The sequence below is a fragment of the Aythya fuligula genome, chromosome 7 (genome assembly GCF_009819795.1).
Source record: "Aythya fuligula isolate bAytFul2 chromosome 7, bAytFul2.pri, whole genome shotgun sequence".
Lineage (NCBI taxonomy): Eukaryota > Metazoa > Chordata > Aves > Anseriformes > Anatidae > Aythya > Aythya fuligula.
Window position 1 is genome coordinate 24,978,119 of NC_045565.1, and position 27,419 is coordinate 25,005,537.

Consider the following 27,419-nt stretch of genomic DNA (forward strand, 5'->3'; position numbering starts at 1 on the left):
TGAATGCAGCTGAGCTTTTTGCAGATTCATTTCCCAGCCATTCACCCTCCCCAACTTACCCAGAAGGGTGAAAATAGTAAGTAATATAATTTTAGACTGAACTGACACTGTATTGACTTCCTGGGAAGTCAGCAATCAGTGCTCCACTCCAGAGAACTTACTGGTGGTCCAGTGATTTCTCAGGCTGGAGCTGGGGGGGTAAATGCTTTTTGCTCCTCCATCACCATTAAAGGCACTAAGAGATCAACGGGGGTGTTCTCATCCCATCAGTGGTATTTGATAAATCAGCAAGAAAAAGCTGCAGTGGGGTGTTTCTTAGAAACTGCCCAATTCTTAGAAAAGGCTAGAGCCTTGTTCACTGAAACGTTCCTCGCCTAGGGCACAACTGAAAATAGAAGCTAAAATTTTATTTCATTCATGATTTCCGAGGTCAAGCATGCCAAAGTGCTGGTATAAATGAAGTGCCAGATGTCCTAGCTGCTCAGGTAGGGCACCACGCTGCCCAGAACAGGTAAGCCCCAACTCATCACTGCCCTTCCCTCCTCTCCAGCCAAGCTGAGGGACAACCTCATTTTTCTCTTCCAGCCTCTTTGCCTCCAGCTGGGGCTTGACAGTGGTTAAATGGGAAGGTAAGGAGATACGACAGAGCTAGACCATGGGAGGGGGGCAAAATATGGGGTGTTACCAACCCCTGAGGAACCAAAGTACCTGCTTTTAGCAGTTGTCCTGTATCAGAGTCCACCTGTAGCTCTACAACATGGCTGTAGAGCAAATTGCAAAGAAAAAAAAGCAGACGAGCCTCAGCCTGAATGAGAACCATTTTCACACACCCCTGGCTCACACAATTAACTCATTCAATTAGGCAGAAAACAACAGAGAGCAGGAGAAACAGGAGGATGGCACAGAAAGGCTACGAGTGTTTTGGTCGATTGCTTCAATCCCCGCTGCCCAAGGCATCCTGTTTAGCTGTGCCACTGATGTCCCAGAGGAACCCAAAACAAAACCAACATTTGTGCCCGGTGCCTGACCCAGGGTGGGCCCGCTAACGACCCTGGCCCTCCCCACAGCTGCCGAAATAAGCTTCCCTTGTTCTTATGGCTGGGACATTGGGGCGGCACCGTTAAAGCAAGTGTTTTAGGATAGCCTTTGAAGGAATACTGAGATTGGTTTGAGTCTGTTTTGTATTTTTTCCCCCCAAATGGAGACTTGGTGTGTTTTAAAGTCTCTCATCTTCACAGAGATGTCTCCTCTCCCACACACCTAAAGCAGAGCAGCATCACCTCCACTCCACACGCCATCTGCTCGACAGGCAGTCCCTTGAAGAGCTACATCTCGGCAAATATTTGGCTAGTTGATAATCCCCAGCATTTCCCCAATATGCAAATCCAGCTAAAGCACGGGAGTAAGAGGATTTGACAGCAGGTTTATTTATTAAATAAACCCTTTAATTTTAGTCCTATTCGCTGGGCTCAGCCTCCTGACAGGCAGGGCTCGGAGGGGCCGTGTGTGTGCAGGGTGGGAGCAGAGGGGCTGAGCCCGGGCAGCTCCATCCCCTCCTGGGCAGGAGCGGCTGCCCCGGAGCTGCTGGGGCTCCTCGCCTCCCCGGCACCACGCTGCACACCCGTCTCAGCCCACTTCCACTTGCCACGTAAGCAGGGCTGCCTGGCGCACGCCGGACCCACACACGCTGCTTGGAAAAGGTTCGCATCTGGCTTTCACGTGACTCAGAAATTCATCATCTGGATAACTCGCTCCTGCCGGGGAGAAAGCCACAGCCGAGGAGTCCCTGCCCGAGTCGGGACGGAGCTGTGGGGTGAGAGGGGCTGCCTGTGAGGCACACAGCACAGCTCCCTGCTTACCCGCTGCACGCCAGCCGCCTCATTCAGCCCTTTGTCCTTTACAGGAGGAACAGCTTGGGGTAAAAAAAAACATGGAGTCCCAATTTTCTACTCTGTTTACTTCTGCAAAAGCCCGTCCTAATCCCATCTGCGAGCCCAGAAGTACACAGGGCTGTTTAGGGCTTGTTCTGGCAGCCATCGTGCACATTAACTCTTTCCACATGGCAGGGGAGGGCTGCTTCCCACATGAGTGCTATGCTCCCTGCGCATACAGCTTTGTAGAAGTTCCCAGAGTTGCTGGAAATTGCCTGGAATATCTGAACACCAGCCCACACCTACAGCTGTACAAACTGAGAGCATCACTCGTCTGAGGGGGGTAAGAAAAAGTCCTTGACACTGCCAAGGAGGAGGGCAGAGAGCCCCCGGCCATCACACTTGGAAAGTCACAGGTACGTAGGAATGCCAGGAGTCGTGCATGGCTCAAACACTCAAAAAGGAAAGGAAAAAAAAGAGCCAGAATCAAATCCCCACTGCAAGAAGTCCCCCAGCCAAGCGCAGGGAGCGCAGTGCAGCAGCAGCGTGTCCGGGCAGCCTGGTTTAGCTGGCAGCAGGCTGAGCTGGCCCACTGATACATATGTGATAACCCCTGCTGAGCACCTAGAAGGAATGTTTGCAGCCACCTCTGATTAGAGGAGCCACCCCAGCCATGTCAGACTGGTAAAGGTTTTGCCTGTCACATGGCTGGGCACAGGCTAACCCAAATGTGACGGTGAAAAAAAAATCATGCCCTAAGCTTCAGGCCCTTAGGGAACACTGTTTGTGGGCTGAGTGCTCTCAGTATTTTAAGGCCACGCACCCTGCCATCCAGGTTTCCTTCTCACAAGAAGATTTGAGTTTCAGGTGCTCACCAGCCTGATATTGTTATCGCAACCCCCAGGTGAAAGCTCTGCTCCTCCCATGCAGCCGGAGCCTGCCGGTGCCACGCAGAGATTCCTGCAGAGGCTGAGGACCATCACGGTGCACTCCAGCCCCTGAGTGCATTTCTCACCTGCCTAATCGAAGGCAGCAAAATGAAAACCTGATACCACAGCTCCCTGCGTGCAGGAGAGGAAAAACCCACGCAGGCAGCGTTAGCACCATCTGCCACTTGTCAGACCGAGCAGGAAGGCAGCACAGGAGCAGATGGAGAACAGAGGACTCCCCAAAAAATCAGGAGAAGAGCCATCACACCCCTTTGGGTCACACATGGGGCATTCAGCAGGGTGCACGCTGTCCTGCCTTCCATCGCCGTGCTCCAGCCACACCTCATTCTTGCAGCCCTTCCCTGCCCACCCGGCCCTCTCCCCCCGACGCGGGGCTCTTCGCAGTGTTAGCTGCGAGCTGGGAAGCGCAGGGAGCACAAACACATTCCTTTCCCTAATCCCGCACCCTGTCCCCACACTTCAGCTTAAAAGCCGGGCGGCGAAGCAGAAAGCCCACACAAGGCACACACAACTGCTCCTCTCCTGTCCTTGTCTTCCTCCCCCCGGCATCTGGGCCACCCAGAAGAGGCCAGCGAGCCCGTACAGCCAGCAGGCTACACATCTCGTCAGCAGGAAGGCTGAAAGAAAAAGAATAAACTCCTCTATCTGCTCTTCTCTTCAGTAGCCTCAGGCAGAAGGCCAAAGCGTCTCAGTTTAAACAGCGACGTTAAAAATGTGGTGTGCGAGGAGGATGGCGAGATCAGCTTCCTCCTGCCAGAATCCCCCAGGCTGGGCTTGGAGGGTGGACTGGACAGATTTACACCACGACCAGAGATGCAAAACGGTGTCACACACGGGGATGGAGACAGCCCGGCGTAGCCAGAGCTCTTCCTCAGACCCCTCTCGGTGCCGGTGCAGCTGAGCAGAGAGCGAACAGCCCTGCTTTGGCAGAGCTGACGTTGCTTCAGCTACGTGGTAACTCACAGACTTGATTAAAATAAATCAGGAAAGAAAGCGAGCTGCTTGGGGAATTATTACATCAGGCAAAAGCCAGTGAACGGAACGGCAGTGAGAGAGGAGCACATTTCGCTAGGAGAGGGATTAATTCTCCATTGTGAGGAGAGGGAGCTCTGCCATCAGGAACTGGACCGAGGACGCACATCAGGGTCAAGAACTCCTGGCTCCCTCCAGACCCAGGCCCAGGATGTGCAGCCCCAGTAACCACATGTTAAATTTTGTTTTGGGCCTCGGTTGCTACGCTTCTGCTTACTCTACCCTTCTTTTCTTACTAATTCCCTTTATCCTCCTGCTTAAAAAAAAAAAAGGAAAAAAACACTAAGTGAGAACCAAGATGTTCTGCCAGAATCTGCTCTGGTGTTTAAATTCCATGTGGTAATTAGCACATGGAGCCAAGGAGGTTAATTGTAAGCGGGAGAGGAGATCCTGATTGCTGAGCAGGAGCACTCCTGTCCGCACACGTTCGTGAAGCTGCAGAGCAGCGGCTGGCAAAAGCCCCAGGCCAGCCCCAGCACCCAGCCTGAGGACACCAAGGCAGCCCCCATCACTGCTCCTGCATGGACTAATTGCAGAAAACAAGGCGAGGAGCACGGCACGCACATGTGATTCATCAGGGCACAAACAAGAGCACGTGCCTCAGCCTGCAGGAATCACGTCGCACCACAGAGTTCTTGCAAGGACTGAGACACCGAGCCCAAGCTGTGTGGTTTAAGATGTTCCTGGGGACTTGCCATGAGCTTGGACAAGCTTAGATCCCCATTCACTGCCTTAAAAAACAAACAAAAACCCTTCTTGGCCAAAGCTTTCCTTTCGGATGGAGTACAGGGAGACAGATGTCAGAGAGAAATGAACGATGAGAGCAGAATGCCTGAAACTAGCATTTGGGTTGAAAACCACATTTCAGCTTTGCTGCTGCTCTCACCTCGGCTCAGGTTCATTAAGCAACAACCAGCTGCCTGCTTCGTCACGCATGCACTCCACACAGGTCGCCCCGAGACATCTGCTGAGTTATCACCCGGACAGAAGATGCGCAGCCTCGCAGTGGGATTCACCACGGTAGTTAATTGGATTTTTCCAACATCTTGATAAGCCTGCTCTCAGGTTTAGCCTCTTTGAAGGCTCATTTAAGAGATTCAGTCTTCCTCTTGGTGGTTACAGGGGGAGAGGAAGGGCAGAAGGAAATCAAGACATTTAACCCATCTCATAAGTATCATAAAATACCTGCTAAGGCTGGAAGCTCTGCGTCCTCCTCTCTCCCCATACCCATGCTCAGCTAAACGCCTGCCAGAGAGCCATGAGCTAGCAGGGGACTCCGTATTCATAGCTGTGCCAGCAAGACTTCATCCCTGGGGTCAACTCCTAGATCCTGGGACAGGTAGAAACAGCCCCAGCCACGCAGGTCCAGCTAATGGCTCACACATCTGTGAGCCCGCTGAATGATTAAGCCCAGAAGGGCTAGCACACGCCATTCGTTTTCTCCATATTACCTCAAAGGAGGCAGTTCAAACTGAAGTTAAGAAAATAAAGTCATTTATAAAAAGAAACTCGCAGGACAAGCCACGGAGCTGTAAGCGCAGGCTAGATGTGTGGTGTGACAGGACCAAAGAGGTTGAGCTCTGAGGTGATGAGCATAGCTCCACAATAAACCCAGAAAAGAGCAAAGTGTTAAGCCATTCTCCTTTGTAATTACAAAGAAAGTGGAAAAATCTATCCCTGATAACTCAAACAGCAATTGAGGCATCTCCCTAAAGGTGGGGCAACACCTGCACAGGGCTCTGCTTCTCCTTCACTCGGAGGCCCTCAGGCTGGAGTTGCCGTCCCTCTCTCAGCTCTGCTTAATTTCCCCGTTGAGGGATAAGAGCATTACAGAGACATCTATAAAAAGACAGAATTTGAGAAGTGGCTTCAAATGGACTCTGAAGTTTTTATTTACTTAGCCAGCAGATACATCCTTCCTCATTTCAGGCTGCAGAATGGGAAGGGACCGGAGGTTGTCATCTGGGTGCTGCAGCGCTCTGCGAGTCCAAGAGCTGGACGTGGGAACCGAGCTGAAGGATGCTTCTCTGTGCTGGGGAAGCCAAGCCTCATCAACGTCCTCACCAAAGCACCACTGGCTTGGAGCGAGCTGCTGAGCTAATTCTCTAAGTGCTCAGTTCCAGGGGCTATTTAAACAGCCTTCAGCTGGCAGCCTCCGCCAGAGCCCGGCCAGCTTGATGCAGGCGGGATCCGATCAATTAGAGAGGGGAGACACCGCGGTGCTGCTGGAGCCATAAACCTCAGGTTTATTTCCCCTCAGAGGGGGACATCCTACCCCACAGCAACGAGGGGTAAGAAAAAGCCACTAAGCAGCAGCTCAAAGCCAGCAAGAGCGAGCAAGCGGGGGGGGGATTTTGTTATGCTTTCAGAAGGGGGAGTCCAGCAGTGCTTTCGCTAGCAGGCACTGAAGGAGTGTGCACAAGAGCCTGGCTGCCCACAGGGCAGGTGGCAGAAACAGATTCCTTAGCCTTGAAAGCAGAGGTGAAACAGCATCTTCTGTTAAAAAGGGAAACTCTCAGTAACCGAGAAGCGTGAAGATTCAGTATGGAAAAGCCCTGGAGCCCGTGTCACCTCCCTGTTGCCACCAAATACCAGGTCTCAGATGCTTGCTCCAGCATCACAACTGAGAATCTAACAATTTTGGCATGAAACAAGTAAAGAAAGATTCTCAGCAAAGGAAAAAACACACTCCAGGAGGTTGGAGCTTGTTCTAGCCAGCAACAGCGCAGTGTGTATATGGGGGACATCTCTGGGGAGAAGCATCCTCCAACTGCTTTTTACGAGCCACATCAGGATTAGCAGATGTCTCAAGGGTTAATTAGTTCACCATGCACAGATGGGAGCTGGTAGGGTTGGGAGAGTGGATTAACCTAATTTGTGGTTCGTAATGTACCATGCAAATATCCCTTACCAGGCTCCAGGTCATTCTGCCCTTATTTTGATTTGAGGAGAGAAAGCCCCAGCAGATGCCTGCGCAGAACTAGCACCTATTTGGAGTGACAGATGAGCTGCTGTTCCCTTGGTTAATGTGACTGAGGGATCAGTCTGAAGGGGAATTCCTTCCCTGTTTGCTACAGAGGGTCTTCAGAGAGACCTGGATGGGAGCACTTGTTGCGAGCACGCAGATTATGCCCACCGGAACCGCTCCTCACAGTTGTACTGAGGCCTCGTGGGCACTGACAGATGGTCGCAGAGCAACGATTCAATTGACTGGAAATATGAAGGCAGCTCTCCAAAGCAGCTCTGCGGCACGTCAAGCAAAGCCCCAGCAATCCAAGGTAACAGCACACGTGGTGCTTTAGGTCACGCCAAATGCCCGTGCCTACGCAGAGCCTCAGCTGCTTCAGCAAAGCTCCAGCTCTCGGGGCTGGCTGCAGGTTAAAGCGTTTATAATTAGATCACAGCCCAGGGAAGGGCTGCGTGTTTATAGAGCTCTTTGCACAGGAGGAAGCCTGGCTCAGGGCTGGCACGCAGAGATGCCCCAGATCAGTGCAAGACCCTTCTGTTTAGCTAAGCTAGGGCCACGCTGCTGCGCGTGGTTCAGAAGGTCTCCAAATGTTTACAACCAGTATCAGCTGCAGTGATAAATGTTTCCATAACTCCTCTTCAACTCTGAACTTCTCCAATTTCTCCCTGCTTTAAGGGTTGAGCACGAGACCAGCTAGAAATGCACTCGCTGGCAAGGCAGAGGTCAGCACAGAGGTGGCGCTGGCTGTCGGAGGCATTCCCCAAATGTTTCTGCCATCAGCACGCTCGTGCCCTGCCTGCCACGCCTGAGATGCAGCAGCTGCAAGATTCCTGCCCGACAGCAGGGGATGGCTGTGCTCACGTGCAGGAGTCTCCTCCCAGCTCGTCCTTGGTCAAGGCAAAATGTGTGCTCTCAGGTCCGATTTGTTGGGAGACGTTTGCACTTAAAAGTGCCGCTTTGTCCCATTTAAGGATGGAGTCGTGCTCGCACCTACAGAGGAAACTGCGCTTCAAAGTTATTTGTTATCTTAAAAGGCTCTTTACAACGCAGGCTGGGAAGCTGTGCTTATTTACCCCCTCGCTAGATCAAGTGTCATAAAGCTGCTCTTTGTTAGAGGCTGTAACCACCAACTCCCTGGGCATGTTCCTTGGCTCGTTGTGCACGTACTCCCACAACATCCAGCTCCAGGCAGAACCAAGCATTCCCCCGCCACCCTAAATTCAGGCGAGAAGATGGCTGAGAACAGAGCCCCTTTATCCAGCTCCCTTTGGTCGGGGAGCTGCTTCGCATTCCTGTCAGTGCAGCCTCAGTGGAGAAAGAGCATCCCGAAAACCCCACTGGTTCCACGTCCTGCAAGCAGTCAGCCAGCAAGAAACAGAGAAGAAATTGCCCCAAAAGGAGCCCAAGCAGCACACAGAGGTGGGAGAGACGAGGAGGGGGAGCCCAGCCTGAGCCCAGGCCTCCTGAATGGATGAGCACGGCTCTGGGGATGCCTCAGGGCAGGAGGCCAGTGGAGAGCACCAGGAACAGTTGGTGCCTCAGCTCCACAGGCTCAACTTAATCCTTCTTCCCCCAGCATCATGGTAGATCAGTCCCAGCTTCTCCACAGAGCCACAGGAATGGAGCAGGAACAATTCCCTCGTGCTCCCAGAGCAATTCCTCGCATCCCTTGTAAGAGCAATGCTGTAGCTCCTGTGTATGACAACTGGGGCACTGGCCCCAGAGCTCTCCTGGTTTTCTGGGGCTGTTCTAGGTCAGTGCTAAATCAGGTCGCCCCAGGGACTTCAGCAGCATTTCTCAGCACTTTTTGCAGGGCCCCAAAGCCCTCCTGGCACTGCGAGCCAGGAGCTCTCGCAGCTTTGCAGCCTGCCCCTCTGGAGAGTGCCGCTGCCCATTTAATTCACTGCCCATTTTGCACAAACGGTGCAAAATTCACTTAATATTACATGCTAGAAGTGCACCTGCATCTCTGTAAAAGGACCCGTTTTAATTGCAACGCAGATAGAAGTTTTGTAGGACATGGGGAAGATGAAATCTCCTCCAGTTTCCAGTGTCAGGCCAGCACCTCGTGCCACACTGCTCCTTCGCTACCACCCCCACCTGCATTTGCAGTAACTGCTGAATGAATTCAGGGGAAGAGCACCACAGGCACCGGCCTGCAAAGGGAACAGCCATTTAGTGCACAGGATGGCATCAGGGAACAGCTCTGCATCACTGTATCACTTAGCTTATTACAGGGCTGCAGCATAAAAGCTCTCATAGTTAGCAAATCAATCTAGGTAGCGACATTCATTGAGATCAGTACTTCGCATTCATCTTGCCCAGAGACTCAGCCATTGCAGTGTTTCTTCATCATCATCATCTTAAAGAGGAAAAAAATTAAAGAAATAAAACCCTCCCCTCCCATCCACACAGGCCAGAGTTTTCCAGGAGTTGCTAATGGTCCAGAAGGCCCCTTTGGATGCCCTGATTGTGATTTGGGGCACCCAGGACTCCAAACAAAGTCAATGAGAGTTGCAGGTGCTTAGGAGAAGGGAGGGGGAAAGCCGACCACGTCCAGCCCAGAGCAGCCAAATGCAGAGGCCCGTAATTACATGTCCCTACTCCCTATCAAAAGCACATCTGTAAAAATCACCGAGAGCTCCAAGGGGAGGAGAAAATTCGGTTTTGTGTAGTTTCAGATTAGGGCTTTATAGGACATCTGAATCCAGGAGTTAAAAACAAAACACCGAGCTTGAGCCATTGATTCAGCCCAAACCCTGACACATTTTGCATCAGAAGCCTTACCACATCCTTTTAGAAAGGCAAAAATAAGATTCAGGTCAGAACAGAAAAGCATTTCCTCCCTCTTCCACCCCCATGAAGAGGATCCCCAACTCTCAGGCTGCATTTTGACTGAGCTCAGGTAAAGACATACTTCAGGAAAAAAAATATGAAGAAATTGAACACAATTACCCTCTTGGATTAGAGAGAGAGCTGCATAAATACAGTTAGAGGAAAGCAGTCATTTCAATTGCAATACTGTATAAGGCAGGTTTCTTTTCCTTTCTAGCAGGGAAGAAATAATCTGATGCCTGTCTGTAGCAGGCTTCAGCAACCCAAAGTTACTGCTACACAATTTCATGCAGCACAAGATAAAGGGAAGGTTTAAAAAGGAGAAGGGGAAAGGAAAAAAAAAAAAAGTCCTCTCTGTAACCATGCAGAACATAGAAAGCCTGGTATCTTACCTGATTTTCTCTTTGAAGATCCATAGTCCCTGAAAAAAAGACAACAACAAATAGACATGGTTAGAGCTGGAAGCGGTGGCGAGAGAAGGGGCGCGTCCCAAATTTCCACCCATATGCTCAAGGGCTCATCCTGCCCACTCCCTCCTTTAAAGAGGAGGTCAGGGCTGCAAGGCATTGACAGGCAAGGGCTGGGACAGATCCTGAGCAGCACCGGCTCATCAGCAGCAGCAGCTGGGGCTTCTGCAGCACCAGGGGCTGGGGGAGCATGTGATCAGCTAGACAGAGCAAACCATCCACCAGCAGCAAGGCAGGGGAGAAGGGTGTCATTTTTTCCCCTTTAAATCGAGCTATTAAACGCGTGGCTACTGAATTAACCCCTGGTGTTCCCCTGGAGAGGAAAGGGAAAGTTAGCTGCTTGCTGCAGGGCTGTGGCTGCTACGGGCTTATCTGGCGTGGCTTGCAGTCCCCTCCTTTCAGGGACTGCTTAATTTGTGCATAACCTCCAGACCCCTCCTAGCTATCTCTGACACGCACTTGTCTTCCGTGAGGAAAAAAAAAATCACCCCAAACTTTGTCCCTCCTTCTTTTTTTCCGGGATGGGGAGCGACCCCTTACTTTTTTCTATAGGGATTTCGAGGGTGTCGGCACCTTTGCTTTTGACAGAGCAGCTGAAAGCTCAGAAAGCTGCTACAGAAGTGGGAAGAAATTACAGAACCGAGCTGCGAGAACTGATTCGGATAAGCAGAAGCAAGGACAGAGACACTTTGCTAGGGCTGTGCTTCCCCCCGGCGCTCTCAGGAAAATCTCAGCCCCGGCTCTGAAAGGGTCTGCGCAGCCGGGAGCCGGGGCAGGGGCAGAGCAGGCAGCGATGGCATCAGTGTCAGGCACAGTGCCCGCAGCACGGTCACACACCGCACACCCGGCAGTGATAAGGGTGGGAAAATCATCCAGGCTCCCTGCAGGAGGCTGCAGGAATCCCACCGCAGGGGCGGCAGCAGCCCCTGAATGTCCCGGGCTGCCAGGAGCGGGGTTGTCCCTTGCAGCATGCTGCGTGCTCCAAGGGGACAGCGAAAAAAGGAGCCCCCAGCTACCCCGAACTGCGTATTTAATTCATGCACTGAATTTCCAGCCAGCTCAGGGGATCATCTGAAGAAACAACGCGTGTCTGAAGGGCAGAGCTACATCTCGACCAGCTGCTGCTCCCAGCACTCCGCATGCACCCCGTGCCTTGCATGTCTAGGATGTGCTTCCAGTGAGTAACAGCTACCCGGGATTTTTTTGCACCCTCTCTGAATTTTCCAGCGTCGCTTCTGTTTCAATTAAATGCCTGTTCCCGCAGTCATGCCTGCTGTGGGATTTGATGTGAAGATGCTACTGCTGATGAATAGGCTGCTTCTTCTGCAGAAGTGATATCATATGCAGATATAATGCTCACTATCCGGTGCCCAAAACAGAGACCCCTCACAATGATCTGGGGAAGGCACGACCCCCAAAATCTAATCAGCAGCCTCAGCTCTGCTCCCACGCCAGCGTGGAGCTCTGCGGTTGCTGTCAGCCCAGTGCCCCCAGCACGTGGCAGCCTCTGCTTGGTCCTTGCCTTCAGCTGCCTCACATTTCCCAGTGCTAAATGGTGAGGAGGGGAAACGCTGCTGGGATCCCCACACACCGTTTGCTTTAACCTAATGCCCCACCGTGCAGAAGGTTGGCGATCACTTCAGTCCCTGCTGCCTGTCCCGGCTGTCTGCAGCCGAGCTCCTGGAGCATCCCAGCAGCACAGCCTGGGACTGGAAGGGGGCTGTTGGTGGATGGCTGTGATTAGCAAGCAAGTAAAAATGGGTAAGGATGGTGCTGAATGTCTTTGCCCACCAGATCAGGGCAAAGTCGGCGTTCAGGTTTGGAAAGCGCAGTGGAAGAAGATGGTTTGGCTGTGCCCTCCCTCTGCACCAGCGCAGATGCCCCAAAACACTCCAAACCCAGACCTGCGTCCCGCTGCCCTTCTGCATCAATCCCCAGTCTCGAGCTGTTTTTCAGGGCCTGTGTGTGTGACTGCAGTAAGCTTTTAAATGATTTTTTTTTTCCTTTTAATTATAAAGGAATCATAAATGACTCATCCATGCAATTTAAAGAAGGCAGAGATTAAAAAAAAAAAAAAAAAAAAGACATTTGAAACTGTTTTCCTCTTCCTCCATGCAGATCACATGAGGACAAGAGATATTACTCCATAAAGAGCTTTTTCACGCTAATCTTTGCTCCTGCTCTAGTTTTGTCATGTTCTGATTTGGGAGTTCAGACGTGGACCTCCTGTCTCCCTGTCTCGTACATTTTTCCTCCACCCACGTTTCCCTCATAAAATCGGGACAAAGCAGTAAAATGGACCTAGAAATAAAACCCTCTGAAATAAAACCCAGTGCTTTTGTGAAAGCCAAAACTTGTTCCTCCCAGCAAAGATGAGAAAAATCTCACTCCTGAAATAGAAAGCAAGGAAGGCATAGCAAATCATTTCTCCGGCTGGGCAAAGCACTCCTTGTACACCTGCTGTTCTCCTCTCTTCTGCCAATGTAGAAAGGTTTGTGCAGCAAGCAGCAAGGAGCCCTGCCTGACCCCATATTTATTTTTTTTATGTCCTATTATTCAGGATGTGATTCATTGATGTCTTTCTCCTCTCACAAGTGACGGCCTAGATGGTGAATACCTCGTAGCCTCACTGTTTTCAGAGGAGCATTGTTGTGAAACCGAAGTATCAGATCGCGTCCAACACAATAAAGGAAATTCTTCAGCGGTTTCTCCTAGCTGTAACAACTTCCAAGCAGAAACTCTCATCTCCTGCAGCATGGACTGCGCCTGGCACGCTGCTAGCCCTTCAATCAGACGAGAAACCTGGCCTTGCAGAAGTAAAACCCTTCCAAGGAAAGGTGTAGTCATGTCAGCAGCTACACATGGAAGCTTGTTTTCCCTTAAGCTCTGGCTCGTTTTATCTCTTTATCTCTACACACACACATATTTCCATTCTGACTTCTTCCATTTCTGTGTGAGCACAGACACGAGCATCCGAATTTCGCTTTCAGCTATAGCTGCAAGAGAAGCAGTGAAACCAGCAGGTGGAACTAAGAATAGCACCGGCAGGTCCCTTCCCCATCAGCCAGGATCACTCCATACTTGAACAAATGTCTTTCCCCAAAAATAGCATATTTCCTTTTTTTTTTTTTTTTTTAATTATAAGATAGCAAGTTTTGTCTAAGGTCTTCCCATGGGGCACCACCCTTAGTTGACACCGAGCCTTGTTACTGGCAAGGAAAGTAGTTCTCTCTGCTAATGATATTAAAATGTCGCTGGTGCCAAGTTCACCACAAAGGCTGAACACACTCTTCTTGCTTTAATGCCAAAGGAGAGGGAGGCTGGATCTCCTTTCTCATCAGTAGGACACCAGGACAACATCACCTATTTGAGTCCTATCAACGAACACGGAAGGAAGACCATGAGTATTACTTCAGATATCATTGCCTTGTTATCCCATCAAGCTACACACAGTTAGTTGGTCAAGAATTTTGTGAAAGACCAAATAATCCTATATTACATCACTGAATTTATATGTCACTTGGAATATACCTTAATTTGGATGGATATATTAATAATGTTATGGAAAAGCTTTATGGCACTTCTTTTCTTTAGGGTCTAACTTTGCTGCTGTACTCAGTGAGAGTTAATGACATAAACATGCCATGTTTGTGTTTTAATCTATCTAAATACACAGAGATACCTACAAAAAAAGCGGTGGCACAATTGGAAAGTTGCTTAACAAGTGAGTATCTCAGTATTTGCTCAATAAAAGCCTACTGAGGTGTTCCAAGTGGAGGAGGAGACAGGAGGTGAACAGGCATGTCTGTAATGCTGGGTCCATCTTTCAGCCATCTCCCTAATTCTGTGGATTTGTATTTGGCCTGGGGGGTTTCTCCTGCATGCTCCATGGGCTTTGGCAGGTCAGCAGAAGCCTCGTGCAGGACCAGGGAGGTTTGCAGAGGAACAGAGCTACAGCGGCGGGGCTGTGAGGCTGTGGCTTTGGTCCTGCACGGCCCCTTGGAGGCGATGTGCTCAGTCGGGAAACATCATCTGTGCCGCGGGCGGGATGCAAAGGCTCTTTTAAAGGCTTCTCCCCTTCGCTATGGGGCAGTGGACCCAAGCAAACTTACTCGGTGGGATTCCTCCACATCACCTCGAAGCCCAGGGCCTCCGTGTGCCAGTAAAGCGAGGCTTGGCTTCAATTCCTCGCGCAGAGATTTCAGACGAGCGTGAGTTTTGGCCGTGAGAGAAAGCGGTGCCTGCACAGCGTGGGGAGCCGGCAGGGCTCACGGAGGAGCGCGGCTGGGGGAGCTGCACAGCAGACATTTCATCAGGCGAGACAGAAGCTGAAGGAAAAATAAATCTCCTTTCTGTCCGTTTCTCAGCGTTAGCTGTCCAAAGGAGATGAGACGGTGACAAACTCTGAGTAATGGAGGTTAATCTGTATCCTCCAGAATGTTTAATACATAAATGGAAATTGTTCTGTATTTGTTGGCTTTAGCTAATTCGTGTTTAAATACATTGGAGGCGTCTATGTTCCCATGCTCCTTAATTCCTAAAACTCTTTAGTGCTGTGGAGAGGCTGTGGTGGAGATGTATGACATTTCAAACAAACAGCTCCGATTATCATTTAATCACCAATGATTTGCCAGGCAGATTAAGAGCACAGCAATGTTTTAACCAGAAAGTCCACGCTCTCCCTCCCAGCATCTGCACGGTTTGCAGTCAGTAATGAAGACTGCCGGCTTTCTCAGGAACTATTTTTCTTAACATCACTATCAGCTTCTGGGACAGGGTTTTTAAAGTAAGCCAATACGAAAATACCTTGCTACTGCTCCTTACGCATACAGGAATCCGAGCCTTGAGAGTGTTCTTGCATCTTGAAATCCTCCTAGCTGATTTCACAAAGCACAAAATCACAAAATCAACCACGACCAAGAATTAGCAATGGGTGCTCAGCCACCACTCAGCTGGAGGAGCAACTGACCACTTTTACGAACATACAGGAGCTGGATGGAGAGGGCAGGGTTAAAATTCAGACTCACGATGCTAGGAGTGCAAAAGTTTAGCCATGTGCATTAAGGTATCTCCGTTCCCTGAGCTCTGAGCCCCACGTGACACACAGTAAAGTAAAATTAGCTCTGTATCTTATGCACCAGGAAGGCAAACTCAAAAACGTAGATGCACACAGCTATACATCTCCCCCTCCAGCACTCCATGCTCTGAAATCATAGAGGCACAGCTGATCTCTTCCCCAAGCCAAATAAACAGATGGAGGCTTTTTTTTTTTTTTTTTTTTTTACAAAATATTCTGTTCATTTCCTGACATAAATCGTTGCATTGTGGAACCCTCTCGAACATGAATCTGTCCTTTCTGAGCAGAGGTCGAGCTTTTCAGCCGGGTCAGAAAGGCTCCCATTGTGGCAGCCCCGAGACTCCAGAATTCCTTGCCGCCAGCAAAAGGGGCTTGAGGGGGCAAGAAGCAAAACTGGCGACCTGGCTTCAAACACAGGCGTTTTCTGCTGGCTGGTAGCTTGCTGCTGAGGAGGGTAGGGCCATGTTGTGCAATCAGCTCCTTAAGAGAAAGGAGACACTGCAGAAGAGAAAAATTTGCCTTCCTGCCACCTTTCCGTTGTTTTCACAGCGTGGCTATGCTCTGGCACCGAAAACCAGCACAGTTTATATATATATTAATATAAATGTGTATATATTTTTATGTTATATATTTCTGCTTAGGCTGCAGGGATTTTGTCAGCATCACAGAACAACAGTGGCCCAGTTTGGCTCACCGGGACCCAGCTGGAGGTCCTCATTTAGTGCTGGCTTCCAACAGCTTCTTTCAAGCCAACAAAGTGAAAATCAACCCAAGTTCTCCCCGAGAATCTCAAAGCACTACACTGGAAACTCTTCCCTATGTGCAGAAAACATCTTCCCTACCTGGGTAACCTTAGCTCGCACAGAAAAGCCCAGGCTGGAAGGAGATGGACGCTGCCTCCTCTCCAGCAATGCTTCTGCATGAACCCATGGATTTGTATCACAAAGGGGAAGTGCAGCACGAGGAAAACCATTGCCCTCTGCCCTGCACTCAGCAGGGACTGGAAATTAGCCCCACAGAGGACAGCTTGAGCTGTCGAGCTCTGCCACCAGGTTCGAGGTGCTCTGAGACAAATAACATCTGCATGGATGTATTCAGCCTCCCTCAGACCTGGTGTTCACGGGGCTGTTTGCTTTTCTTTTGTGCGTACAAAGGGTATCGAAGGACAAGAGGTGGGTTCAAGGCAACCCACCACTTCCCTGAACGATTGGGAAATGTCGCAGATTTCTGTCCCAAGATTCCTCAGCGGTGAAATTGTTCATTTGGCTCCGGAGTGCGGCTTCAGTATTTGGCTCGGGCGGATGAAATGCAGAATTAGCCTCTTGAATTGTTCACAATTACATTTTCTTATGATGAAATTATCCTCCTAGAGGAAGACGGGGCTTTGGAACTGCACATTCAGCAGTTCAGCAGGCTGTGAGATAGAGAGCCCGGTGATCTGACAGCAAAGCCCAGCCTTGGCAGTACCGGGGAGCAATGGCTCAGCACGAGCAGGAGGCTGCAGGACACCGGGGCAATGAGCTAATGCCATGTGATGCTCCACTGCAAGGCTTTGGTGGCCTTGAAAAAGACAGCACGAGTGTTTATGGCAGGCTTTTTCCTGGAAAGAAGTATAAAAACAAGATCTTGCCTAACAGTCACATCTTCATCTGGTTTTGCTTTACCCTGTTTATTCCTTCAGATTGCGAATTTCTCCACAGGACAGAAAAATGTATTTACCTTAGCAAGACCTCTGGGTGGAGGTGCTCTTCACCTCCTATAAACTGACCTTGGCTGTCCCTTACGGAGAGGCCAAATTTATCTCTGTCTTCCAATGACCAAGCTTGTGTCACTTTGTTATAGTATTTACAACAGAAACGCTGAGTGATAAAAATGAGGTCATAAAAATAAACGACTTTCATGTGCAGCTTTACCCCTTGTGCTTGGGGATTTCGTTACACACATCTCCATGCCCGTACGTTACGTATGGATATGTTTAAAAGGTGCATCTGATCACAGTTTCCAATTAAGTACTGAACATCAGAACCATAAATTCTCGTGTACCTTACGAACCGGCCAGGCTAACGAGCTCTCACATATATCACACCGATCTGGCCGAGAGCTTAAGAATGCAGCACAGGCTTTGAGTTTTTATCTCATCTCTGCTGAGCCATTCCTGATTTGAGGGTGGGCCCCTCATGTTCTGTTTCCCAAAGGGGAGTTGGGTCTCACCTCTGGCTGGCAACCACACGATCCATGCAGGTTTCTAAACCGTGGCCCAAAGGGGGAATGTAAAAAAAGAGGCAGAGACCCTGTGCTGTACCCCGCTGGGGACACAGCTCCTTCTGCTGTTCCAGGCTGGCTTTGCTTGGAGCTATACACTCCCTCCATGGCCTCTCTGTCCTGCAATGACACAGCCTCCCTTCTGCTTTTTGGGTAACCTCCCAAAAAGGGATGTCACCCACAGCCCACTGAGCTGAGCCTGCCCGTGGGATGCAGGATGCCACCACCTCTGCTGGGGAAATATGGGAACCACCAGCATCCTCTCCAAAAGTGCTGTTCAAGACAGTCCTTGGAAAAGGAGACAGGGAAGGGAAGAGAAGAAAATGTGTAAAGTTACAGATCTCCAGGCCTCGAGCTGAGGCCCAGACAGAACTTGTCCAAAAAGGCTTTTGATGCTGAATTACCGCACCAGGAGGAATACTGGGAGCACAGCTGGTGGTGGAGGAGTGGAAACGGGGAAAAAAGGGTTTCCCCAAGGCACTGTCTGGGGCTTCTTGATCTGCTTGAAAAAGTACGATCTTCCCTCAAATCGGATTAGCCTCCTTAGAGGGAAAGAATAAACAGAAGAACCTCCAGACTAGGAAAGACAGAAGTGAGCAGCAATAACACTAGAAACCTACAAAACCATGATTGACCCAGAGAGAGAGAGAAAATATTCTCTAATTCTCATAACCAAAAACCTGCCGAACTAACAAACCACCAGTTTAAAGCAAAGAAAAGAGCTTCTGCATACGACACGGCTTAATCACGGCGCTCACTGGTGTTCTGTGCTGTAATCACCAAAACCAGGCAGGGGTTCAAAGAGCAACGAGATAAATTCAGGAGGAGAGGATAAATGGTGGCTATTGTACTCCCCGCTCTGGATGCTCTGACCCAAGAGGTCCCACAACCGCTGAATGCCAGAAGCAGAGAGGATGCACATGGGAAGCTCACTCTGTATTTGCTTTGTTTTCGTATTGGCGATAAGCCACTGCTGGAGACAGGAGGCCAGATGGGACCCTGGTCTCACCTCCCTGTGGCCTGGTAATATATTCTCCTGTAAAAGATCAGACCGGATTAGGATAAATTACATCCAAATCATGCTGCATTACTCAGCACATTAAATTGTCCTTAATCGCATTCTTTGATGGTCCAGATTCCTGCTTAAACTCACCTCCTGTGCATATTTCTGTGCCTACGCTGTCGAAACGGCTGCTGAGTTTCACCTGTACGCAGCCAGGCCATAATGAAACGCCAGCGAGGCTCTTTGATCAGGCCTTAATGGGACTCATCGTGGGGACACACTCTGCAGTGGCAAAGTGGTTTCCTCATCCTGTCTCTTTCAGAAATGTTTTGTGAGCCTTTAAAAGCAATTGAATCCTGATTTATGTTAGCTAAGTGCTTTCTGCTGCACATGTGAGTTACAAGAAAAGGGCCCTCATCTCAATTTGTTACACTGCTTAGGAAATCAGTCATAAACGCTGCAGTGCCTTCAGCGGCTCTGGCTTCAATGCAGCGGAAGGCAGCAATTTGAGTAAATACTTCATCATTCTCAATTCTCCCATATGGCACATCCAGCACTTGACCAGACACATCCTATAGGACTTCTTTTTTTTTTTTTTTTTGGTGAATGGTGCTGAGCTTCCCCTGTTTAAGCTGTTCCCATTGTTTCCTGAAGATGCTCAAGGAAAGAGACACGCGGCTCTTAAACAGAGAGCAAATGAGATGAGTGTCTAACAAAACCGAGCGTGCGTTCAATGACAGTGAGTCACCTCGTCACAAGTCTAGAGGCGAGAGGGGTGCACAACTGGTGACTGCACGAATTCACCCAGTAAGCAGAGTAGCAGCAGGAACGCCAAAATTTGGATGACCTGACTTGGCCTGCCGGTGGCATCCCGCCAGCCCCGGGCAGAGGTTGGCACCAGCAGAAGGACAGGAGCCACGGCAGCGTGCAGACGGGACAGGCTGTGGCCGTGTAAGCAAAGATACACCCCAGAAGTGACAAATCCCTGAAGGAAAGGATCTCAAACAACAAAACAGCTCTTCCACATTTCCATTTGCCAGAGAGAACACAGACAATAACTACTAGGGGAATAACCACACAGCCTCCCCCAGATGCCCTGCTTTGCCCCCAGGCCGTAGCAGCCCCCAGGCCACCCCACTCCCCGTCCCCACAGCAGGCCCCGTGCCTGGGCACCGCTCCCAGGGATTCCCCATAGCCCGTCCCGACTCGGGGCTGGCACCAGCTGATGTGCTGGAGCCTCTCGCAGGGAATTCCCAGGCTGCCAGGGGCATTTTTGAAATTTTAAAGGCTCTAAATTAGTAAAGAAATGAGTTGCAGGCACTTCCAGACATGGCCCGGACCCTGTGAGACCTCCAAGCTCCCAGCACGAAGGGGAGCCTGCCAGACGCTTGATATTAAACAATTTTGTGCTGTTATCTGGTACTGCTCTGCTGGTGTCTAGCCCTTCTGCTTACTCATCTGGCTTTTCAGCAACGTGCTGCGTGGACCTCTCGGCCTTGCTGCTCCTGCTGGGTGTCCAAGGGGAGTGGGACCTGAAGGATTAAGACAGCAGCGTGCACAGACAGCAGATGGCTGCTACATCTGTACGTACTTTGCACTGCTAAATACCCCATTGCCCCAGCTAGTTTTACATCCCCGGTTAGAGGTACATCTCTCTCCTGACTTTTTAAACTCATCTGCTGTACATATGGCCCCAAGAATGGTAAATATTTTTTCCAGGAGAGGTAAAAACTTACTACACACGTGGGAAGACGGGATCAAGCCCAAAGTATCAACTCCAACTTGTTCATCTGGTGACTGCAGTCATTCTTCCCCTCGTTACGCTTCTTTCAGTTAAACAGCAAGATTAAAACACAGCCATTCCCCAAAGCTGCCTCAGCAGCATGTCCTCACTTAACTGTCTTGCAACATCAAATATCTTTCCAGTGTACTAAAAAGCGGTGTAGCTCCCTATAGGACACCAAATTTATATATCTTGGAATTGTTTTCTGCTTGTTTCTACAAAGTGACACATGGAGAGGTCTTTCACGTCACTGGGTTTCTTAATTTACTTGTCAGAGACATAAATCACTGCATATAAGATCTGCGAGTTCATGAACTTGAGGAATTTTTGCTAATCACTGTCCTTTGAACTGAACTTTTTTAGAAACTGGAAGGCTCCAAAACATATCTAGTAAATTCATCTTGTAAATTTTGCTCAGCTGGCAACTACTAAAACCAGACTTGTCTTCCCTGATTGCCTACCAGCATTAGGCAGCCTTAAAGCACACACAATGGGGTTCTAACACAAAACCATCAAGGGAAAAAGATGTCTTGGGTTTGTCTTGCTCAATATAACTGTTGGAATTCATGAAAGGCTTTTAAATTATCATTCACAGGCAACAATTAAGCCAGAAAAACAGAGACAGCTTCCCAAAGTCAAAACCTTTCAAACACTAGGGTTGCTTTTCAAGGTAATGACCATAACCCCTTTTATATACCCAAATCTGGTAACAGGTCCCACTCTTCTCTGCTCCCCAAGAGGTTAGAGAGCTAAATGATCTGGCATTTGCAAAGAAGCAGCAAGAGCATTTCCCGAGTGCTCCGTCCTTGGAAGCATCAGACCCGCTGGACAAAGGCGCTTTGTGAGCACCCCGAGGGCAGTGCCCCACTGACCAGCAATGCAATTTGTGTGCTCTGGGTATCACATCACAATTAAAACAGCCCCCTGCTTCAAGATGGTGTAAGAGATTGTTTGTGTCAGTGCCTGCTTCATCTGGGGAAGGAAACAAAGCTTAACAGCACTGCCATTAAAAGGCAAATCAAAAAAAAAAATCATATTGACCTCAAATACCTGCCTGTTTACTTGCACAAAACCAGCCCAAATCATGCCAACTGATTTCTTAAGGTGACCAGCATTAAAAATGAAGCACCTCTGGAAAAAACAACAGAAGGTCATCCTTTTATAGACATTCAAAAGTGCATTGCGTTGAATGTAAAAGCATCAAGGCATGCCAAATACAAAAGTACCATCACACACTAGGAAACAGTGCAAAGTCTGAGTAGAGCTTGAATTTTACAGCCCAGTTTAGGTAAAAAAATTGGAGGTTGTTCAGACCCGCTCCCACAGAAAACAGCGAGTTTCTCCTTGTTCCTTTTATGTAACTCCTGACAATTCTCAGTCCAGACATTAACTTTTAATTCACCTCGTACTTCTCCAAAGAGGGTGTGTGTGGTATTTCCAATATCTTTTTCCGTGTTCTCAGTCCATAAAAGTGAAGAGAAATAATGAATGAATTTAATTATTCCCATCCAGTCTGCTGGCTATAGAAGAAGACCTTTTAATTTGGCTAAAAGAGAAATTACTCGTTCCTTCAAAATGCACACTGCTTCACAGGTACTGCTGGCCTGGAATATGAAGGATCCCTATGTTTGCTAGGGTAAATGGCCACTGGCAGCTTATTACTGCTGTAACTGTTCACGCTGTGTCTATGTCTTAGCAGATGTGGGTGGAAGGAAAATGTCATCCCTTCTTGGGAATTACACCCCCTTCTTTTAGGCTGCTGCTCCGGCTTGCTCAGGAGCCCACAAGCTCAGAATATCGACCAGGTTCTGCACAGCTCATGTCCTGCAGTCGGCTTGTGTGCACTATTTTCTCCCTTTTTTTACTTAAAATGCCAGAAGCTGGATAATAAGAATTCACTCTCAGGAGGAACGTTGCCTTTCCTATCAGTGGCATGCCTTCCATGCCTGGCTGTGAGCTCCTCCACGTGGAGCAGCACCTACAGGCTGGGATGGGGAACGAGAGCAGCCCTGTGGTCCCTGGAGGTCTGTGTGTCCTCAGCTGAGGTCTCTGCCGTGGTGTCCAGCCAAGCAAGACCAAAGCCAATGCAGACACACAGCATATCACACCAGGCTGCAACCACAGTGCATAAACACGACTGTAAATGTGAAACACAAAGATCTGTGATGCTCTTGGCTCCAAGTACTGAGCCAAATTCAGACTATTCATACTATTTTGAATAACCTCTCGTTGCTGTAAAATACTGCGAGGTCAAAAACCAGAATCCGGGCATATCAGCCGTGAGAAGCAGCAGCAGGGATTATGAATCAGAAAGCGAAATCGTGTCCTGGTGCCAATAACCTACTTATTAATGATTTCTTCCCCAGTCATCCTCTGGGACCAGAGCTAATTCCTGGAACAGGGCCTCCCTGCATTGCATCCGCTGGCTCTCCGGCAGCAGCTACCAGCTCATCCTCAGCTCCCAGTGCTGGTACCAGAGCAAGCGGCCAAACCCTGCTTGCCCGGCACTGCAGAGGTTTGAAGGGAGCTCCCAGGGCCCCTCTGGTACAATCCTTATCTAGCGTGCAACACCAGAAACTCAGCTCTCCATTTTACGCAGCTAGGATAAAATCCTTCAAGCTCCGCTGTGCATCCCATCCATTAGCGGTGCCTGGGGAGCTGTGCTGAGGCCTAGCTCATGATTAGATAAAAGCTTTTCCTTCTAAATCACTGTCCAGAATGAAAACCAAGGGTCTGGAACAGTGAACTCCACATATAGTGGAGGTCAGGCACGTCCCCTCTGCTGGTTATTTATGCGCCTTTGTTCTACACTGAAGAATGCGAGGTTTTGTGGTAGGGAATAAATTTCATTTCTTTGTAATGCTAATGACGCCAAGACCCTTCTCTCAGTAAACATGAAGAAAAGGGAAAATGCTCCGGTTTTACCCAAGAAACACCTTTACAATAGATCTGTGAAAATAGTAGTTCAGAGCCCTGCGTGTACCAAAACAAACCTGGGATGGTGATGGAGAAGGAAGGTCGGTGAGTTTTGGCTACCTCTTCACCCCCAGCGTCTGAAGGCCAACTCATGCCGAGCAGGTTCCAGGATGTCTCTAACCAGTGGAGGAACTGTTCAAACTGCAAACATTACTTCGTCCCTGACCCCTCTGTTGCCTGCCCCTGCTTTGGGGGGTCTTCAAAGTACATTGAGGAAGGTGAGCAAGCAGCTGAAATCCTGGGGCACACAAGAGGAGGCTGCATGCACAGAGGGGACCCCATGTGCAGGCCCTGGGGCTGTTGCTCAAGGCCATCCCTGAAGAAAATCTGGGAAGACTAGAAAACTAAAAGAAAAAAATGGTAAGAAAGCTGAAAATACGTCACCAGGAGCAGTTTTGCTCAACGCTTACAGTCAGGAACATCTCAGCAGCAAAACCACAGTTCAGGCTGGGAACCACTGGGATCAGACCCCACTCTAAAGACTTCTGAGCATCTCAATGCTGCCAGGGCCATATGGCCACGGCCACGTTACCTTCACAGCTGAGCACCCAGAAATGTGGGTGAATCTCACTCCTCAGGCACCAGAAGGGCAGGGATGAGCTGCCGTGGCATTTCACAAAGGCCAGCTGAGCAACAAACATGTACCCGGCCCAAAGTGGCAGAAGAAGAGTAGAGACCGGGGTTTTGTTTCTCGGTCTCTCAGAGATCCCAGTTCAGCTGGGCGACCTTCACCGCATGCCACAGCGGGAGCTTAAAAATACACCACTCCTCTTAAAAATGTGTCACAGCTCGCAGAAATAAGAAAACCAGGTTGTGGGTGGGAGTGACTGCACAGGAGATATATATATATATATATATATAAAACTTCGAGTGACAGTCTTTTAAATTCCACTCTACGAAAAGTAGACTCTTTAGCACTTCAGGCACCGAGCACACAATTATTATCACAGGCTCGAAGCAGAACCACTTTATGAGATAGGGGTCATTTTCAATTCATTTTTTTAGGGCATGGATTTTTTTTTTTTTTTGCGGATTTTTTTTTTTCAAGTAATTATTTTACGCTCAATTGCAGCTTCTCACTGGTAATGTCACGCTCAATTTGGAAGATATGAGCACCAAATGACTTGGCGTGGGGATACACTCAAACAAAGGAAAAGAAACCGCTTACAATTTAGGATACGCTTGGATAGCTGTGATTTAAAAATGGCAGCGCTTCATTCCAGCGAATGTTACAATAACAAGCACAAGACTAATGACCTGGTGCCTTGTCAGAGATGTTCACAGGTCAGATAAAACGACCGCATTATATCGGCGGGGTCCAGCGTTTCAAAGGCAGCCCTGCTTGAGCTTCTCCTGGGCTTTGATCCCCGCAAGCCGTACGTCAGCGCTATCCTCCCAAAAGCTGGCCTCACGCTGAGGGTTTGCTGCCGACACACTTTGAATGCTCTGAAATGCGCTGGGGCTTTCCTACCTCCCATCCACGGCCACCCCCGGCACCCGAGCGGTTTCCTGCTTCGCAAGGAAGCTGCAAGGGAAGGGAAGAAAACCTTCGGCCCGCATCAGGGCTTGCCAAACAGCTGGCGAGGAATAGCTCTAGAGAAACCGATCCTTAAGCAACTGTGGGGGAGATTTGTCAATTTAAGAGGAGCGAGGTGAGATCATCTGCTGCCTTCTGTTGTCTTTTGGCTGAAGGCGGCCCCCGGACAGCTGGATCGCCCCGGATTCTGCACTTAAAACACATTCGCAAAAATATTTGCGTTTCATCATCACGTTGCATTTTTCTCTGCTTCTCGGAGGCCTTCCCTCGGCTCGCTCCAGGATTTCCAGGCCTGTATCACATCCCTTCACACCTGCCGCGGTCTGTTCCCGTTTAAGGCTGAGCGGAGCATGTGAGCGGTAACAAAGACTTTGCTCAGCGTATTCACTGTCTCCTTTGCCGGGTAAAGTTTGCCTTTTTTTTTTTTTTTTTCCAGAGTTCCCCTTTATTTAAAGTTATTAGCTATGTAATCTGGGGAAATGAGGCTGGATTACTGGCAGATAGGGTGCTCTGGGGATGCCATCCCAGGAGCTCGGGGGCGAATTGCACCAGCCCACTGCAATAGGGCAGGCGACCCTGCTTACGGACGAGGACACGCAGGCAGGATTTCAGCAGCACCTGCACTTCTCAGTCACTTCATTTGCTCCAGGAAAGGCTTCATATCTCTGAGAACAGTGGCATCCGTCTTCCCTCACGCTGCCAACCCGTGCTACCCGTCAAGAGCCCGCACAGGGACGGCGCAGGCAGCTCTGCGTGATGGGGAGGGACTTGCTGAGGTTACTTAAAATAACCGAGGAGATAAATGAGGTTTGCTGGGACTCTGCCACCTGTCGTTGCAGGGGCATGGCAGAAATTCTCCCCCGGGCGTTGCAGAGCAGCAGCAGCACTTGTTCCAGCCTCTGGAACAAATTGCAGCCTTATCTTGGGCTTTGGCAGAGTTTTGCCCTGTACATCTGACACTTCTCTCCCCCAGAAGACAGATAGCGACACGTACAGGGTGCACTGGCTTGTAATGTTGCACTGTTAGGTGTTGGGGACCGGCTCCACCAAAGTGATGGGCAGGCACGGCCTCACCAAGGCTCACACGCGTGCAAGAACAACCTGCTGTGTCCTGAGCTGAGCTGCTTTTGGAGAAGATAGAACTGGAGGCCAGATGCACCTTTATTTCACAAATCATTTCACCCAATTTTACGATGCTCCTCTTCCCTTCCTTCTGCGAGATGCTAAAGAGCATCTTTACCTTGACCGCAGCAGGCTGCTTCTGGCTGATTTTACACCCAGCCTTCACCTCCCTTCCCCTCAGTCTTACTGAGAGCATTTCCAGGAAGATGTGGCGCTTCATTTCATTAGAGGCCATCTGCTCCCCGTAGCTCATTTCCCCTCGCCCGGTCAGTGCTGCACCACGACGTGGAAATGAGTCCCACCAGGGCTCGCCTGGCGCTGGTTCCTGCTCCATGTAAGGCTCCCTTCCTTCCTGGTTTTCCGACCAGGGGTTGCTTTCCAGGCAGGTTATGGCTTCTACCAAGTCCTGGCAGCACCCGGCCGTCCCGTCACAGGACGGGGGCTCAGACACGTCATCACCTCTCGCATCCTTCTCCCTCTCCAACTGGAGGCAGCCACAACACAGACGGACCCAAGCCAGACCCGTGGGGACACCGAGCTTGGGTTCAAGCCCAGACACCGAGGCTCTGCTTTGTCTCCATCTCAGAACGGAGCACGGCGAAAAGAAACCCTTGGGACACGGCAGGGACCCATTAAAATTGATGGGGTTAAATCATCCTCGTGCACATCACCGACTTCAAAAGAATTACACAAGGGATGAATACGGAGCCATTATTTTTCCTCTTTCTGCCTTTCAGAAAGATGATCTTCTTTCCAGACTGCTACGCTCAGCTTACGCTCTGCTCAGCCAGTCCCTCTAAGCGATCTAACAACCTCCTCGCAGCTCTTACTCCGTGCTCTCCTCCTCCAACCAAACAGCTCCAGGAGCTGCTCACCACCTCGGGTTTTCCCTGCACAAAACAGCCCTCGTGTCCTTCCAACCAGCTTAATCTATTTTCTGTATCAGGTGCAAATAAATAAAATAAAAAAAGGAAGGAAAAGAAGAAAAGCAAAGGTTTGTTAGAGAAACCAGGAGGGTTACGAACACCCACAGCACATTTCTTCCCTACTGGAGGGTGCAGCAGCAGGAAAAAGGTGCAGGTACAAGTGCAACCGAGGGGCAATCCTCCCCCACATAAAACTCCAGTGCACAAAACCCGACCAGGACTGATGTCTGCATGTCAATTACTTTTCTGTAATTGAAAGCACTTGGTTTAGCTAAGGAAGTGCTGGAGACCAACAAGACAGGCAGAGGAATCTCCTATGTAACAGATATCAGCTCCCAGCCACGCTGTGGTCTGCAAGACATTCAATAGTAATGCCACGGAAGATGGCCTGCAACTTTTTTCAGCAAAGAGCTCAATAACCTTAAAAAACATAAATCGAGACTGCTAAAATTGGCAGATGATTTGCTAGGAAGAAAATGCTTTTTGGGGACTGCTTTGTGCCTGCCAAACTCACCCAGACACAGATCCACATATGGATTTCTAACCTATCCAGGTTTCAGTGGTGATTACAGCAGAGACTGTGGTATGAACCATGCCAGATGTATTATTT

At 49.6% G+C, this 27,419-nt stretch overlaps 1 protein-coding gene across 6 annotated transcripts in view; it reads right to left on the bottom strand.

The window, feature by feature from the left end:
* Positions 1-27,419, bottom strand: part of SH3PXD2A (SH3 and PX domains 2A) — a 219,290-nt gene that overhangs the window by 75,426 nt on the left and 116,445 nt on the right. For 5 of the 6 annotated variants that reach the window (XM_032190925.1, XM_032190926.1, XM_032190924.1 and 2 more), the window contains one exon: positions 10,049-10,077. The exons of the other annotated variant lie outside the window; for it this stretch is intronic. In XM_032190925.1, coding sequence (XP_032046816.1) covers positions 10,049-10,077 — 29 coding nt within the window. The remainder of the gene's footprint in view (positions 1-10,048; positions 10,078-27,419) is intronic. 6 annotated transcript variants of the gene reach the window in all.